Genomic DNA, 19,216 nt, shown 5'->3' with positions numbered 1-19,216 from the left:
ATATTGTAGGACTATGGGAAATTAATTTTAAGAGGATCTGAAAATAGGAAATGGAAAATGGAGTACTTCAGAGAAAAGAAGACCCGAGAAATTAGATTCTTAGCTTCTCAACTATAAGGATTATGAAAAACTTGGGTATCTTAAGCATTTATAGACTTTCTTCTCTAAATACTTATAAGGAAACTATCAATCCCTTTCTGACGGGTTAGAGTGAAGGCCTTGTCCTAGAGCAGAAGATGACATAGTCTTTGGAAGTTTCCTCACACTGTTTGTTCTAAATGAAATGTGCATGTGACTGCTTGTTTCTGTACAGTCTGTCCCAGTGGTGACCTCAGTCCCTGAGCCCTGGTTTTCCCATGTAAACTGCACCCAGTATGGAAGATGTAGAAATGGATGGAATGTCTCCTTTATTCACATTTGCACTTTTTATTTGCTTTATATTCCTTTATTTACATGTATTTGCTTCACCTAAAATGCTTTCCCTCTACCTCATATGTCCACTTGATACTTACCTTTTTAGATACATTTCCTTGGGGAACCTTAGTTACTTTTTCCTTGTAGTTCAGTAACTTTCTAATTTTCTAGAATAGCTGGAGGATAATTTATTACAAACAATAAAATATTCTGGTGTACTGAGAGTTGCCCTAAGTGTGTACATGAATTGTCAATTTTCAAAGAATCAAAACATATAAACTTACAATCTATTTTCAGAGATAAAATTTAATGGTGCTATCTGAAAAGTCACAAAGTTCATGAAGAATTAGGAGGTTCTATGAATAGTCCTCAGTTTTATTATTATATGAATAAGACATCGGCTTGAATCTACATAATCTCTTTGACACAGGATGACGGTTGCTTTTGAAACACAAGTCCTTGGTATAACTCATTTTTTTCTCATACATTTGAGACAAATAACAGCTTGTTTCATATTCTCTTTATAGTCTGTCTCCCCCAACAAGTACCCTGTAAGAATGAAGGCTACTTCGCTTTCTTTTCTATATAGTTGTTTGGAAAAATAATCTCTACAGCACAGATCCTCAGTTGAGTGCTAACTAGGATTTTTGTTCTTTTAAAAGGAAAATTCTGTTCTCAAATCTTAAAAGTTTTAAAACAACCATATATTCTCAGTAAGTTTTGGGTCTGTTGGCACACTTAGTGTTGTACTTCAGCAGAAACAAATGTGATTTTGTCAGTGTCCAGCTGTATTTCCAGGAACTTGTTTAAATGTGTGATGTAAGTCGGGTGTTTCTGGAGCAGCAAATTGAAAGTGAGAAGCAGTGAAATTCATGGAGACAAGATATTGTGTCAGTAGTGAGTTTGACAACCTAGTGATTTTAGCAAAACGATAGTTTCATTGTAACATTGGCAACTGAAATTACTTGAAACTGCATTTAAGACAACCCATCCCCTCCCCCTCCCCTCCCCTCCCCTCTCCCCCTCCCCTCCCCTCCCCTCTCCCCCTCCCCTCCCCACTTCTCTCTCTGTCTCAGAGACCTTGTGTCATTTCCCCAAACAGTTGTTAGATTTAAAGTGAGATCATCAGATGTCCTTGTCTGAATTTTAAAATGCTCATGACGTCTTCCTCAAGTAAAATGTAGCATCCTCTCAGAAAATGGGGGGAAAAGTGTTTTTTTGTGTAAGAGTATGTATGTGTACTTCAGATAGATAGTCTTCCAAGTGTGAGGAAGGAACCTTAGTGGATGGCAATTTGTTGATTATAATCACTGCATGTTAATCTCTCACAGCAAGTATCAATCAAATTACTGCCTCATTTGAATGGTGTAATGTCATAGAATTGCTGTAACTGACAAGCACGCATCTAAAAGGGATATTCTTTATGTGGGAGAATGTTTGCCTGTAACCTGCCTACAATTGAGCTTTTCCTCATTTCTCTTTGCAGTCTTTTCTCGCTATAACCTTCCCTCCCATTTCCCATTATCCTCATTTTCTGCCCTTGGGCTTTCTTGCTCTACAATTGAAACCATTCTTTCCATTCTGCTTGCAGCTTTTTGCCTTGTACTTAAGGCTGCTGCTTGGCTGGCAATCCTTCTCCCCATCTCAAAAATAAATATGAAATTAGAGTTGTTAAATATGAGTGAACAGAAAGGGTGGAAAACTAAACAAAATCCCCAAATATATTGTCATTATCTAAGTAGTGACAGAAAATAAATTTTAGAGCAATTCTGCTTCAGACTTGGTGTTCTTGTCTAGTATATAGGATACCTGGTGAATCTTCTAACTTTGGAAATCCTTTAATCCTTTAAATGAGCTTCACTGAGTGTGAACATGAAAAGTACAATTTAAAATTGTGTATTGCATACCTGGCTGGATATTTCTACGTAAATTCTCAGTCTAAAAGTGAACATAGTTTTAGGTGAATGGGTGTATGTAAGCTTCTGCTATTTTCCTTCTTACTGTATCCCTTTCAGTGAGCTTTAAATATACTTTCTACAAAGAAGGATTTACATGGTACTGAGAGCAGGTTAGTTTTTTTCCCTAAATTTTCTTCCAGTCTTGCTTGATATCACATATTTTGTTTTTGTGTAACAGCTTATAGATCTTAAATCTAGTGTCAGGTAATGTGTTAAGAAGAAAAGAAAGAACAGGGTGGGGTCTTTTCATCCTAATCTTGGATCCTGTCCCCAGAGTGGGATATATAAGACCTTTTATATCTTAGTTCAGTTTGATCTGATTTTGAAGGCACTGCAAGCCATTTTCATTTACTGATGACTTTGGTAGAATAATTTTAGTAAACTCAAGTTCTGCCAGTGCCGATTGGCATAGTATGCTTGTCTCAGAATTATGACAATTTTCACTATTTGACAGTCTCCTAGGGTGGGTGTTTCTTCTTTCAAAAAAAAAAAAGAAAAACGTGCAAGGCAAATGCATTTTCATCAGCACATTTTAGAAATCCATAGTAGTGAGATCAGGATACATTCACAAACTCCTTAAATGTACTTTTCCTACTTAGGGTAATTGAGAAACTTGAGAACCAGATTATATTGCTGATCATGTGCTTAAGTTCTGAAAATGTTCAATGTATATGCATTATTTTTGATTAGGCATGGCTGCATGTAACAGGAAAACCTCTAATGGTGATGTAAACATGGTATAAATGTATTTGTCCCTCATGTGAAAATAAATGTGGAGAAATGCAGTCCAGAGAGGGTAAGGCCACTCTGTCATCAGTGAGTCCTGAGATTCCTTGCAGCTAGCTCTTTGTTCCAATGTCCCTGGAGTGTGACTTTCCCTGATGGATACTAGCATGACTGTCCAGGCAGCAGGACAGAGAGTCATGAACAGCACATTTGTCCATCACACATGGCTCCTGCTTTTATCTCATGGACCAAAACTTAATCTTGTGGCCACATCTAGCTGCAAGTGAAGCTGAGAAATATATTGTTTTGTATTGATTTTAAAATATTTGGGGAGCAATATGCCCAGAAAAAAATCAAAGTTTGATTCCTAAAGAAGGGGGAAATGGCATTTAATTTTATAAATGGAAGCTTATGTTAATTTGTTTTGACACTGTAGACCCAAGGCCATAATTATATATTTGTTTCTTTAAAGAAATATAAACATATTGTGATTTAAAGAATTATATAATCATTTTTTAAAAAGTCTAGGCCGGGCGCAGTGGCTCACGCCTGTAATCCTAGCACTCTGGGAGGCCGAGGCGGGCGGATTGTTTGAGCTCAGAAGTTCGAGACCAGCCTGAGCAAGAGCGAGACCCTGTCTCTACTAAAAATAGAAAAGAAATTATACGGACAGCTAAAAACATATATATATATATGTATATATATATATATATATATATATATATATAAAAAATTAGCCAGGCATGGTGGTACATGCCTGTAGTCCCAGCTACCCGGGAGGCTGAGGCAGGAGGATTGCTCAAGCCCAGGAGTTTGAGGTTGCTGTGAGCTAGGCTGATGCCATGGCACTCACTCTAGCCCGGGCAACAGAGTGAGACTCTGTCTCAAAAAAAAAAAAAAGTCTGTAAAGTAGTTTGGCTCCTATATTTTTCTCAACCAGTGAATATTTAGAATAATCTCATGTATTCTTGGCATGCAAGGTTTACTTAGCTATAAGCATCTTTAATATGTCTAATTTGAGCTATTGAATTCATGTTTGAGAATTCTTCATCATTCACTCTGAAATTCCTAGCAGTTGTTAGAAATATTTTTCATAAGAAATTAACCATGTGCTAAGAAATATTAAGATTTCATATACTATCAGTTGGAAGAACTGGTTTTCTTAAACAATGGCACAAATTAAATTTGTTCTTATAAAAGTAGCTTATTACATATAATTGTATATGATGTTATATTCTTGTGACATAATAAGAAAGATGTATTTGGTCTCTGCTCCTGGTTCCTGGTACAGAGCTCCTAAAAGCCATGTAGTTTCATGAGTGGTGGGGTGATAGGAGCATCTTTTCTTTTAATATTTGGTCTCATCCTCTGATTCCTAACACAAGAGCTTCTAAGACCCTTGGAATCTCCAGAGTGGAAGGTGTGCTGATATGACGGTAGCTTCAGGCCGGGGGCTGGTCTTCAGAAAGACCAAGGCCTGACTGGAGGGATGAGACTTTCAGCCCAACTCCTGGACCTCTGGGGATTGGGGAGGGGCTGGAAATTGACTTAACTGCCAGTGGTCAGTGATTTCATCAATCATGCCTACATATTGAAGCCTCCATAAGAACCCTCAGCAACAAGGTTCAGAGAGCTTCCAGGTTGGTGAACCCAAACTCCACAGGGACAGAAGCTTCTGTGCTCAGGACACTTTCAGACCTTGCCTTAACTCCACCTGACTGTTCATCTGTATCCTTTCTACTGTCCTTTATAATAAACCAGTAAATGAGTTTTATAAGCTCTTATAGTAAATTATCAAGCCTGAGGAGGGAGTTGTGAGAACCTCTAATTTATAGCTGGTTGGTCAGAAGTACAGATGACAACCTGAGACTTGTGACTGGCATCTGAAATGGGGGCAGCTTGTGGGCCTGAGCCCTCAACCTATGGGTTCTGTACTAACTCTAGGTAGAGAGCGTTGGAATTGAGCTGTAAGACATCTAGTTGGTGTGTTAAGAGTAGAAATATTTCTTTTTATTATATTATTATATTTACATTATTCTTGGTGATATTTCAGAACTCCTGTATCCATTACATGGCTGTAATGTATCACTAGGAATCATGTGATTTCAATGGTAAGAAAATGCCCTAAGGACATTGGTAGGTGTTTGAGTAGTAGATATATCTTAAAACAAAACAAAATGGACCTATCAGAACCATTTGAGACAAAGGAGTTTATTTGAGTGTCTTTAGCCTAAAGGCACTAAAAACTACATTTTAGCCTAAAAAAATTTTTGATCAATGACAATTAATACATATTTAATGGCCTGTTTACCCAGGTGTTGGCAGATGAAGGGGGAGAGACCACTAAGACTTTGACAGGGAAGTTAATTCTTTTCATTTAGGAAAGAGTGAACACAATATAATGTGACTAAGATTTTTAGTATCTGTAATGTTTCATATGGAGAAGTTTATCTACAAGGAATGGCAGAAGTTTATGATTGGACTTTCATAAAAAATTTTTTAGTTTCTGCCTTAACATTTCATTTCCATCTTTTAAAATCTAAATATGTATAATTGGCCATTAAGATATCTTAAAAGCATTATGAATGTATGGACTATGTTAATCCTTCCATGTGATTGTCAGTTCTACCTTTAGAAAAGCAAATTAATCTCTTTTATCTATTTGTGCTGGCCAGGCATTCACTAGAAAATAAAAACAAAGTAAAATTTGAGTAGGAATAAAGGAACACAGCATACTGGCACTTAGATGAAAAACAGCTTCATAGGGGCTTGTTTGTGATTCAAAGCCAATAAAGAGACCAGGTTCCTATGTCTATGACTCTTCCCCCTTTCCAAAGCCAGGGATTCCGTGACATTCCTGCACTTTCTTTTCCCACTCCCCAGTGTGGACTGTTTGGATCCACACCCTCAGGAGAGCATGGTGCAGTGAAAAAGCCAGTGGTGGAGCGTAGCTGACTTTGGGACTTAGACGTCCGCTGACATCAGCTTGCTGAGGAGCATGGGTGATTATTCACCTTACTTAACCTTAGTGTCATCGCCTCCGAAAAGAGAATGTGAGACCTGTCTCCAAGGGTGGATATGAGCCGGACCGATCATATAGGTAAAGCTCTTGGTACCAGCACACAGTATGTGATCAATAAAAGGGGGCTGTTATGGTTATTTCCAAACAGAGTGGCTGCTGTCATTTCCTCCTGGGCTTTTCCCCATAGCCCATTGAAGCCACTACCGGCTTCCTGGTGCATGGGAAGGAATGGGTGTGGTTTAAAACAAATTTGGGGCTCTCTAGGGCTGAAATGTGTGCTGGGGAGGGTGGGGTGTGGAGGCTTGCTCAGACATTCACACAGGAGTGGGAGATCCATCAGCTTGGGGTGTGTAGGCTGCCCCAGGTGGTTCTTTCTTTATCTCGCCAAATTCCTAAACCCTGCGAACAGAGAGCATAGTGCTCAGCGCTTAGTCGCAGGAGCCCAGTTAACGGGCTGCAGGCCAAACCTTTCTTTGTGACCCTAAACCCACAAGTCTTGCTTTCACCTGTGTGAGAAAGAAAGCAGCTGTGTGTGATTGAAAAGAACTCTAATGCCTGCTCTGGAAACCAGAACACAAAGGCAGGCTCGCTGTCAGTCACTGGTTGATATATTTGCCCTAGGAATATTTTTAAATACAGGCAATACATTAAAGTAATTTTTTTTATATTGGAAATTTTCAGTGTGTGTAAGATCTTGTGCCAGATGATTTAGAAAGAGCCTTAATTGTGCTTAGTTGTGTTTATCTTAAATTAGTAAGTTTTGTAGAATATCTTTTTATCTTTAATATATCTATCATGCCAATTTTTAGCTTTAAAAGAGGTAGTTGAGCATCTATTGCTAAACTTCGAGGAAAATAACTTCTCTTTAGTATTCCTAGAATTTCTGTTAATTAGAAACAAAAAAATAAATAAGTAAATAAAATTTTATCTTTCTGAAATTCAATGCTAATGATTCACCCTGACCAGAAAAAAATTAACATTCAGACTGATGATGTTTTTCAAAGTTTTGAAAGGAAATTGATAATACAGATTCTTTTTGGTGCTTTAGAGGTGAAAACATTATACCTTATCCTAAGTGGATTCAAATATTAGACTATTAATTTGCTTATAATAAACATGTCTCAGGCTTCTAATTTAAGATTTTATGTTTAAATTAATTTTTTCTTTGTTTCCTGAAATTTTAGAATGTTTAATTGACAAGCACTTAGAAACACAGCTTGCATCTTAAGAATGCATTCTGTGATGTTAATCATACAAGCGTGTAGCAACTCTGAGGGGTCAATTATGTTAGACAGTGAATCTTAGAACCAGAAATTAATTTTTGTTGGTAGATGCTGGCAGATTGGTATTGAGAGCTTCATGCCCATGACAATTCCCGCATTCTAATCTATACAGTTAAATAAAATGATACTTGCATTGATCATGAAGAAATTTTTCGTCCTGGCTCATTTGTAAGAGCAACTGCTGTTTCTAATCAATGAGCTCTACAACTCTAAGGAGTCTTTGGGGAAAAACCGTGTGATGCATGGCGTGAGAGCTGATTATCAGACCATCCTTCATTCATTTTAACTAGAGTACATCCCCACCATTTACCAAGGGGCGTCTCTCCAAGGCCATCAGACCAGGGACCACCCGCACAACAAATCAATGGCCTCTGAATGCTGAGTCTGATGAACCTCCTTCCAGCAGCGTTGGCCGCTTATGATCTGCTCTCTTTTCCAATCTTTTTTTCTTGTTAATTTCTGTTAACATTTGTGTCTCCCAATTCTCCTATTTCTCTCCTTTCTCTTTCCCTTTACTTAACTCACCTTTTCCTTGCCGTTGTCCAAAAGTGAATATTCACTCCAGCTCAACCCTTAGGGCACTGCTTATTTTTCCTGAGTCATATCTGAGAATTCCTGTTGGTCTCAGCCATCCTTCTCAGGCAGTGGCTCACATGATCATAACTCTAGCCCTCTTTGGCAAGCTCTGCCTTTGATATTTTTGTCCAGTAGCTTCACTTGGCATAGCATGGGGAACCCAAGCTCAATAAATTTAAAGGCAAGCTCACCTCCCTCCCCTTATCCTTCCTTTGTCCAGTCTGCTTTCTGTGATGCACCAAGGTTAATCCTACCTCTCTTGCCACTCCTGGCCTTGAAAACCTCCTTCACCTCGCTTTAGCAAACAAATGAGCCCTAGGCTCCTTAGTCTGGCACTCAAAGGCCCTCCAGGAATTGGTCAACCTACTTTTCTAGCTTTATGTTTCAATTATACTATTACTATTTCACAACTGTACCAGAACCAAGGCTTACACACCTGCATGTCCACAGGCGGTTAAGGTGAATAAGTGAAGCCAGCCAGGGTAGAACAATGATAAACTGGAGAGTGCCCCCTGCATGAAAAACACAAGTTGACTCTAAGCCATGGTTGCCATATGAGATGTGGGCCTGGAGGTGCCAGATCTTCTGATTTTTAAATTTTGTCAACTGACAAAAAAGTCTTTAAGGGCTAAACACGACCCGCAGGCCACAGATTTGTGAGTCAGCCGCAGACACACCCATGTCCGTTCCCTTGCTCACTTTCACTTTATCTCCTTCTCCTCCTGTTCTTCTTGGAAGTTCATAGTCAGTTCTCAATACTCGCTTTTCGTTGGTTGATTGGTGGCACTTGGAGAATTGGGACAAGATCTAAATAATTTTATTTTATGAAAACAAAGAATAGGTAGTATTTAGTGAGTGCCTAGGGTATGCCAGGTTCTCTGCCAGTTGCTTTGGATATACTATGGTATTTAAGCCTCACTACAACTCTCATGGGTGTAGATGTGATAGCCACTTACAGGTGATTTAGCTAAGGCCTAGAGAGATTAAGTACTATGCCTTAGGCTAATCAGGTAGAAGTCCAGCTCTCTGATTCCTTTTGCATTCTTTATACTGTTTTCTGAGCTTCCTAACAGGCCTGGCAGACACATGTATGAGCCATGAATGGGTTATATTGTGCCTAGATATATGGGTTATATTATGGGTTATATATAGGTTATATTGTGCAGCTGATTAGGGGTGGGAAGGCTCCAGGAGGTACAGGACTCTCACCTCTCTTAACCCCAGAGTGACCTGCAATCCCAGCCCCTTCTCTGGGTGCCACACACAGTCTGGAGAAGCTAGGTAAGCACTGAATTTATTACTCCACGTGGATCTTAGTAGCATGTTTATTAATCAAAGGCAGTGTGTGAAATTAAATGTATCTAGGAACATAATATCTATTGTATCCAAATCATTTTTTCCCCACAGAAGGAATGATGGGATTCCAAAACTGAACTTTACAAGTTAAAATAAAAACAGATTTGATTATTTGAAGAGTGCACCCAAGCCCTGTCTGTAGTGAGTTCTTGTCATTAAGGAGGTGACTTTGAAGGTTTGACATGTAAACAATATTAAATAAGCATTTCTTATGTCACAGATATCTAAACATAAAGCTAGATCTCAAGGTTTGGTAGTTTTAGAATGCCTAAGCAAAATTCTGGTGAAATTGTAAAAATAGGCAGGAATTAAGTGAATTTAAAAGCTGTGGTAAACAGCTGCATTTTAGGTCATTAATATTGTTTTCGGAAAGTAAGATACACTGGGAAAGAAACGTAGCTTTTAATGGCTTAGCACTTTTATCCATGATTCCAACCTGAACATTAAAAACATTTTATTTGTGCTTAATCAAATTACATAGTACATTTTGGCACTGCTTCTCAAAAAATAATGGTAAGTTATAACATTCCTAGGCCAGAAATGAGCCCTTTCATGTTCAAAGTTTTCTTGGCTCCTTGAAATAAAGGTTAAGTAGAACGTATTTTAGAGTGCCTTAAATTCCATTGCATCTGAAGTAGAAATATAGGTGAAACAAAACTATTAACAGTACTTCAGGGAATATGAGTTAGTACAGAAATGTTGAATATTCACATTACAATACTTAGATTAAATGGCTGCCATAGGCACTTGCCTGCCAAAACCCTTTTCACTTGCTTTCTTGGGTAATTCACTTATACAAATGAGTGATTTCATTATTGCAGTGCATTTTGCTTATGAGTATTGAAAAAAATAACTGAGGTAGATTTCTATAATTGTTCCTATGTAACCCTATACTCCTCACAATTTCTAGACATCAGGGGTTTTGTTTTTGCCAAAAAAGCATTAAGCTTAGACCTTTTGGTAACATTTTGATCAGTTTTAAAAATTTGATTACATTTACTTAATAGAACCCTATAAAAAGGGCCTGTACCAAACTTCTTACTATTCCACCTTGGCACAACTCTAGGATGCTCTAGAGACACTTGTGTTTTGCAGAAATAAAATAGGAATTTTTAGTGCTTAATACAGTTAAAATGAGACTGAGAAAATGTTTTAATTGTTACATGCAAGAGAAACACATTCAAGTAAAATCAAATAGACAATTATTTTCTTATACCTTAAAAATTAAAATAGTAGCAGATGATAGGGAAAAATCCTCTATGACATTAGTATGGCTCATTATAGACATGCATTTTATAACCATTTCTATGAAAATTTCAGATTTTGGCAGCATATTGATATATTTTATTTCAAGTTACATAGTACTTATAACTATAATAGTATTAGCCTTCTGGTTTTGAGGGTTATTAGGATTACTTTCATACTGCAAGAGTATTTCCTATATTCAAAAAGCCACTGCAAAAATATTCTTTTATTTTGGTGGAGTGGGGAGGATATTCCCAAAAGTTTAGTAATAAGCTAAGAATTTGGTATTAGATTTATTAATTTGATGAAAAAAATTCCACAGAAAAGTTTTTTGTATATTAATACCTAGGTATTCAGAGTTAGAAATAAAAATGAATACTTTTCTTTGTTCAAAATGTTAGTATATAAGGGAACTGTGAATTTGTTTAAATGAAAGATACCTTTATATATGCAAAAGTGCTTTTTGGCCTATAGTCTTAAATTACTATTAATTAGTATTTAATATAATAGATAATTTTTGTGTTTTAATTTAGATGCTAGTGGATTTGCTAGTTTTTCTAAATGGCTGTTGGCTAATAGTCTTCAGGGGATCATTCATATAGCCCTTGTGGCTCTAAAAACATCTCTATATACCAATGGGACAGCTTTTTTTTTTTTTTTTTTGAAGCATGACTACCATAAAATGCACATTTATTTAGAGTGCATCATTTTGATTATGGGTTTTTTTGTTCACATCACTCAATTACTTTCAGAGTCTGTATAGAGAAAAAACAATGCAGAAAAAAATAAAGGAATGCTCTTTAGAGAAAATTTTCAGAAGAATATGGTTGTTAAATGGAGAAAGATTTGAGCTAGGAGTATTGGGAATCTGTTCTGGTTATTAGGATTTTTAACTATTTATTGGGATTTTAACTGGAGATATTTTTATATAGCCTCATTGTTTTTATTTTAATTAATATTTCTATGGCAGAGAGATAATTAGGTAAATGCTGTTGAATGTTAAATATGCTAGTAGCTTAGGGGAAAATAAACATTCCTGGGTCAAAGTCCTTAACAAAACATTGTTGTATGTGAGCTGATTAATTGAACTGAATGCCAGATGGGTTTGACACCAGCCAGCCAGACTCTCATAGTCACTCAGTTCATTATCTGAGGTTGTTCTGGGATAGAATGACTGGCTATGTCAAAGTTAATGGTGTTCTTTTTAATCTCAGCTACTAATGGAGTAAATCTTGATTAGAGAATAGTTCTAACCTCATTAAATGCAGCTAAGTATAAGAACATCTCATAGAGTCTGAACTTCCATGTCACATCAAACACTTTAAATGCCAAACATGTGATGTTCTCAATGCTGTCAACCAGTGGTTTCCACATATTGGTGCCTCCTATCTATAAAAGCCCATTGAAAACCCTAAAATAGATTCCAGGCTACTCTGTTGTCCTTGCTGCCTGTATCCAACATTGAATGCAGGGAAGATTTCCCTTAATTTCAAATCAGACCAGAGAGTTTGAGGATTTTCATCAACCACATTTAGCACAAAGCAATGTTACAATTTATAAACATTACTGTTCAACAGCATCCCAGAGGGATGGTTTTCAAATTGTATTTCCAAAATATCCTAGGGTTTCAGACATTATGCAAATGGTGAATTTTAATTTAAACTATTTTAAAAACCATAATAAAAGATACTGTATATTCCAAATTTTTCATTGGGATGAGTGGTGATTAACTTGAGCTGCCAGGTTAAGTAGTTTGGAGACACATGTTTAGAATAAAGCTTCTCCTGCCTTGTGCGTGTATTTGAAACTTTCATAAACAGGGACTCTACAGGGAGCTCACAGGTCTTCTTTGTATGCAGGCTGCACATGTCTACTCACATGAAATGGAGCAGGCGCACTACCACGGCTTTCTTGTACTGGGCTTAATTTATGCCCAGCAAGGCCCAGGTACATCTGTTTGGGCACTTGCTTTTGCCATAGAGTAATAGTCAGTTAGAATAGAGATTGCTAATGTACTGCAGTGTGATACAACATTGTAAGTTTAGGCTTTTTTTTTTTAATGTTTTAGGTGCATGCCATTTGTCAGATTTATTGTTTTAATAAGGAATAGTATTATTTACCATAAATAAATATCTTTCAAAGAAATTCCATTAATAGTCTTAATATTCTTCATTAAGACCTTCAGTTCATTTTAATTAAGGGCATCTGGCAATTAAAAAGCAAGCTATTAAAAAAAAATTACCACTTATCTGTGTAGATCAGGATTGACTTGATGCTCTGCAACCAAACAAACATAGAAATAAATTAGCTCCTGTAGCTAATACAGAGTTGTAGATGTCATCCACAACCTCTTATATCAGAATTTTGTATTCATAAATACAACCATGTTGTTCTCATTGATCAACTTTTAAAGTAACTATTACTGGTAATTCCTAAAAGTTATGGAATTTTTCTTTCATCCAATCTTCAACATAGAGCTATAGAGCTCTGTACCAGGCAATTCTTTTTACTTGCAACTTCATACTGTGTAGATCTTGGAGAGCATAAGTACTATTGAGTATATGTCTTGGCTCAGGCTGCTATGACAAAATGTCATAAATTGGGTGGCTTAAGCAATAGACATTTATTTCTCGGAGTTCTGGAGGCTGGGAAGTCCAAGATCATGGTGCCAGCAGATTCAGCATCTGGTGAGGGCCTACTACCTGGTTCATAGACCACAGTCTTTTTTTGTCCTCACATAACAGAGGGAGGACCAAGCTCTCTCAGGACTCTTACAAGGGCACTAATCCCATTCACGAGGGCTCCACCCCCATGACCTGATCGAATTCTAATCACCTCTCAAATGCCCCACTTCCTACTACCATCACACGAAGTGGTAAGGTTTTAACATGGAGTGGTGGGGGTCGGGGGACATAAGTGTTCAGCCCATAACGGTATGTAAGCCTCATTACTCTTAGATTTTATGACTGTTTCATATAACTAAAAATTTGATGTCCAGAATGTAAAAGACATGAAAATTAAATCATGTAGTAAAATGATTTTTAAGTTAAGGAGACTAGATAAAGACTGTCATGGCAAAAATCACTACTTTGGAGTCTGCATAAAATTTATCATTTTGGAAATAATATTGAAGGTCAGAGTTTGCCTGTTTAGCAGTTCCATATTATGTGTAAACTGGACTCTTCAAGAACACTCAAAGAAAAGAGCTGATAAAAGCAGAACCAGTTTGGGTTGGTAAAAAGAAGAAATTAGATAGAAGCATGTTGTGATATGTTGTACCTGCTCTCCAATTTTTTTTTTTTTCATCTAATGCTAATAGACTGAGTTGGGGAAACCCAGCAAGGCCTATCTGGCCTCTCTGAGCATGCACTCCTGCCTTCTGGGTGTGGGGCAAGGTCCTCTCTGGAACAGGGGCTCATGACCTACAGTCAAACAAGGTAGATAATTTCCAATTTTAACTGGACTCCGCTTTGTCTCTCTACACAGTTGTAAGAAAATCACTCATCACTTTCTCAACTTCTTATAGATGCATTTGAGAGATAAAGGTGAATGGCCTTGGAACCTGATATGTATCTTCTGGGTTTTATTATCCATTGTTCTTGCCCTAGACTTAAATAAATGGCTTTGGAAAGCCTTAATTTATTAGACATGAAGGCTTCATTCCCTGTAGGATGGGAGTGTATACCTCAGAAATCTCATAAAATTCATTTCTTAAAGCACATTATTTATGCATTGGTTTTCTGTAATATATTTACCCACAAATATAAATGAGGTTTCAGAAAAAAAATGATAAAGTTGTATGTTTAGAGAGCCTTTCAACAAAAAATATGTCATTGCTCAAGGCATTCTGTGGAAAGTGGAAGGAGTTTTTTAAATCTTAACTTTAATAAATGTGTTTTGTGGCTAAAATGTATTTTGTGGCTAACCCCTCCCACTACCATCATCATATATTTCTGCCACCCACACTGTTCTGGGGCCCGGATCAGCAGCTGCCCTTCTTGTCACCTCTTCACTTACCTTGTATTATTTGTTTTCTTTCTTTGCAGAGACCCTCCTTGATGACTTCCTTCTCACGTACACTGTCTTCATGACAACTGATGACTTGTGTCAGGCGCTGTTAAGGCAATATCCTTCGTTGACTTCAGGATGCTGTGTTGGCGTCCCCTCAGACAGATGTACCACATCAGGAATTAACTGCCTTTCTTAATTTACTCAACTCCACGATGGAGCATGGATATGTTAAATATTAATGTAATGATATCCACGGTAAAAGATGAAATGAGACAGAACAGACAGGGAGAACTGGAAGTGCAGAGCTGCTGTTTTCACATCCCATGATGTGGGTAAATTGTACTGTTTATGTTACATTGGCTCAAATCTGTGCTTCACGATCACTTAGAAGTCTGGAGGTAAATTCCGCCTAGTGGGTAAACCCCAGAGTCAAGAGGTTGAGTGGATTGGCAATATCACACAATAAGTGGACTTAGAGGAGACTCGGTCAGTTAGTGTCAGACCACTGGCGCGGGAAAATGTACAAATGTGATATGTTCCTGGCAAGTATCCCAGGGAAGACAAGCCATTCCCCTACTTGGGAGGTCTAAACTAGCCCCTTGGAATCAGCTGTCATCGTTTCAGAGCTTTGTCAGTGCATGCTCTCTTAGAATGATGGATGTGATTAAAAGGTTAATGACCAGTTAAGACCCTTATATTTTACCCACTAACTAGGAGAGATGAAACGCAGAAACATTGAGAGGCCAAAAAGCAAAACCATGTAAATTTAAAGTCTTCAAATGGGCTTCTTGCCTCACAATGTTTATAGAAGATGCTTCAGAAGCATTTAAGGAGCCCGTTAGCCATCCTGTTTTTATTAAACCAAACTGAAGATTCTACTTTAGCCCACATGAGAATTTTTAGAAAAAATGGGTTGCTTTTCTTATATACCAAAGTTTTATTGAGACCTAACAATAATGGTCATTCAGTATTCTTTTTCTGTTAAATAATTATTACACGTCTGCCAGCTTTACAGCATTTTTCCGCCTAAAAGAATACTTTAAAACTTAATAAAGGACATAAAGTAAAATTTGTCTTAAAAAATATATAAACTGGAAATGGTGATTACTTTTTAGTGCCTCACTGTATCCTGTAACCAAGCAAACTATAGTTGATGTTTTGATACTTTTTAGAACCAGTTCATAAAACTGATATTGAAATGTTATTATTAATAGTTAGTTTTGAATTTGGAAAATTTCAATAAAATATGTGCAGATTTCTTCCACGGCTTCCAAGTGGAATGCTGTTAAGAAACTTAGCAATAATTATAAGATTTTGAATTTCTCTGTCTTTGAAAGTGTTTTGGAAAAGTGTGAGCTAGTTTCATGTACATTTTAATGCTGATGTATTTCTAAAACAATTACTATCCATTAAGTACTATAAATTCTTTATAGCAAAATAGATGCCTTCAAACTACTATCTTTAACTATGATCCTAATATTAAACATTTGTGATTATCATTTAATAATTTAGTGCCTTATGGAATGTCTCTAAAGAATCTCTAAAACTTTACTTGGATATAAACGTTTTGAGTCTTTAAGACATTTTATGTGAAAATTTAGTTCAAATTCTTAGCAGCCTTTTTGCCAATTATCAAAACCCATGAAATTGAAAACATTTTAAGCCTGGAGTCTTTCTATATGATTGTTTCTGTATATTTGCATACTCTGTCTTTTATGACATAATACAAACCACAAATGAAAATATGGCATCCATATTTAATGTGAAATATTTTTATGCACACTTAGTGAAAATGTCTTTCATATCCTATCACTACTACCAGCTTCTGGGGAATGGTCCAAATTATTTTTTGTTTTTTTTCCATGGTTTTTGAATAACATTTGTAGATTAGAGCCATTTGTGCTGGATTTGGAGATTTTAGGTAAGTATTTTTATTATAATAGTATTTAATAGCTTTCATCTTTTATCACCATAAAGCACATTATTTAAGCTCATGGCCCTGGGCCAGCTAATATTCAGTCCATTACACAGAAGTTGTAACTCTCACCCCCATGGCATCCCACTATACCCGCCATAAGCTAAATTTATAAATCAGTATAATCTAGCACAGACAAACAAAATGTAAAATAATGTATATACCCTAATATTGAAAACTGGATTAATACAAATGTAGATTTAACCAGCAAATATTTTAAAATTATATATCTTGCAGGGAGGAGAACAAGGTTAAGCAAATAAATGTTAGTAACTATGAATATAGAAGAGTGGTTCAAGTGTCAGTTCCTGAAATTGCTTCATTCTGCTGGTCCGTAATTGTAGAACCCTATGCCATACGTATGCATCTTGAATAAAAAGCTCAAATCTTCATTTTATCTATGCTGACCTAAAAAAAAAAGAAGCTGCTAGTATTTCTTAATTTTCTAGATTTTTTCCTTTATATTAGTAAGCCATTATATTCACAGGAAAAGAAGAAAAGGACATTTGCATAAGTAGGATAATTTTTTATATTTTGCCTTTCAAGAGAAAAACTAGGAGAAATAGAAACTTTACAAGATTTTTGTGTGTGTTTGCCTGAGTTTATTTCACAGGTGGAATTCAAAGATGGCCTTAATGTACTTTTGCAGCACAGGGAGACAGTGACTGAATTAAAGTTTTTAAATATTTACAAAGGCTGATTGAGAATTTATTCCTATTTTGCAAATATATCAGCATTAAAGAACATATTAATATAATCCTATCCAACAACCTTCAAGCCTACCTGTGTTTGGTATTACAGCATTTCGTATTCCTAGTCATCTTTTCAATGTGTCCAAGACACTCAGAAATTATCATTTTGGAGACAAAAAGAATAGATCAGTTTAGAACATGCCAAGCTGCTGTCTCATTCCTAGTCATTTAAACACTTTGCCTTTGAGGTGATAATTTTAACAGCATAGTTAATACATGGTCATTGTATACAAATTAGGAAATGCTAATAAGCAAAATAAAAATAATTAATGTACTCTCAAATCTCATTATCTTGAGAAGCCACAGTTAACTATTCAGTATATATCCTTTCAGATAATGAGATTTTTCATATAAATAAGAATTGTTAACAGAAATGGATCATCCTAACATATTCTTTTCTTCCTTGCTTTTCTGTTCGACTATGTATTGTGAATGTTCCATGTGAGGCTACAGAATAGTCCACTAAATGGATATGTAATAATTTAGTTAACTGTCCTCAGTTGTTGACGCTTTTAGGTTATTTCCTATTTTATTTTTTAAATTTTATTTTAATCAAAATGGAAATGAGCAATCCCTTTCACCTCTGTGTCTGCATATTTATCTAATACTTTTTTTCAAGGAAAATCCCATTTCCCTTGGTTTATGTTTGCTCTCTTCAGTGCACACCTTTTGGTCTCTGTGCACATATTCTCTTCTTCCTGCATGTTTATATGCTTGTATGCCTTAGCACATTGTATAAAAACAAGAGTAAATGGATCTCTTTATGTTTTTTTTATTTTCAACAATGTAATGTTCTTCCTTAACTGTTTGCACCTATTCTGCTAAGAAGTATCAGGGCAAAGAGGAAAACTCTGATGTTCCTTGTCGGAAACGTAAAGTCTTACATCTTGTTTCCCAGTGGATCGCTCTGTACAAAGACTGGTTACATGAAGATGAACATTCAAAAATGTTTTTAAAGGTAATCTAACACTTCCAGATAGTCTTTGATGCCAAAAGACTGATTTTATTTTTAGTTATGCATTTCAAAAATCTCATTTGTATGTTAATAGTCATTCAACTTTTTTGTGATAGTCCAGTTGTGATTCAGAGAATATATAAGTTTATTTTAACTTCTGAGGCTTGATATTCCCTATATAGAAGCCATGGGAATTTTGATTGCAAATGAAATAAGGAAGGTAAACCAAAATATACTTCAAAATTTGATACTCCTTGATATGTTGAGATTTATTATAAGGGGTGTTTTGTTTGGTAGGTTTTTGTGGATTGTTTTGGTTTGTTTTGCTGAGAGAGGATCTCATTTTGTCACCTAAGCTGTAATGCAGTAGCACAATCATAGCTCACTTTTGCCCTGAACTCCTGGCCTCAAGCGATCCTTCTGCCTCAGCCTCCTGAGTAGCTAGAACTATAGGTGTGTGCCACCATGCTTGGCTAGTGATTTATTGTAAGTTTAAACCAGCTAGTCCCATAAATACACTATTTGGATAAAACATTTGTGGGACATGGTATAATTGGAGAATTTTAAACAATAATAATTTTTAAAATAGATACTAACCTAGATTTACATTTGGAATTAGATAAAGTGATTTGTTTTTCTGATCAAGGCTTCAATATCTTTTCAACACAGGTGATTCTTTGGAGATGACTAGTAGACAGTTGGATTCCTTTGACCACCAAAACCATACTGGGTGTGCAGGTTAAAACAGAAAAGGTGTAGAGTGGAATTCTAGCAAGGAAGAATTCTAGTTCAGATTAGGCAAGTGCCTACAGTGATTCTGCCTTTCCTGAAGGAAACCACTTTGAATTCAACATTCAGATATCATTTAGACACCCGGTTAAAAATTGGTCTAACCAGCTCTTTGACTAAACTCATGTTATTTTCAAAACAACTGGTTAATTTA

The 19,216-nt window shown here is 36.3% G+C and overlaps 1 protein-coding gene across 2 annotated transcripts in view; it reads left to right on the top strand.

Moving 5' to 3' along the window:
* RAPGEF5 (Rap guanine nucleotide exchange factor 5) overlaps positions 1-19,216 on the top strand; it is a 210,741-nt gene that overhangs the window by 151,537 nt on the left and 39,988 nt on the right. For both annotated transcript variants that reach the window (XM_045564354.1, XM_045564355.1), the window contains 2 exons: positions 14,627-14,705; positions 18,132-18,276. In XM_045564354.1, the coding sequence (XP_045420310.1) occupies positions 14,627-14,705; positions 18,132-18,276 (224 nt within the window). The remainder of the gene's footprint in view (positions 1-14,626; positions 14,706-18,131; positions 18,277-19,216) is intronic.

Source organism: Lemur catta, chromosome 11 (assembly GCF_020740605.2).
Source record: "Lemur catta isolate mLemCat1 chromosome 11, mLemCat1.pri, whole genome shotgun sequence".
Classification (NCBI taxonomy): Eukaryota; Metazoa; Chordata; class Mammalia; order Primates; family Lemuridae; genus Lemur; species Lemur catta.
Note: the sequence above shows the minus strand (reverse complement) of the source record. Positions and strands in the feature narration are given on the sequence as shown.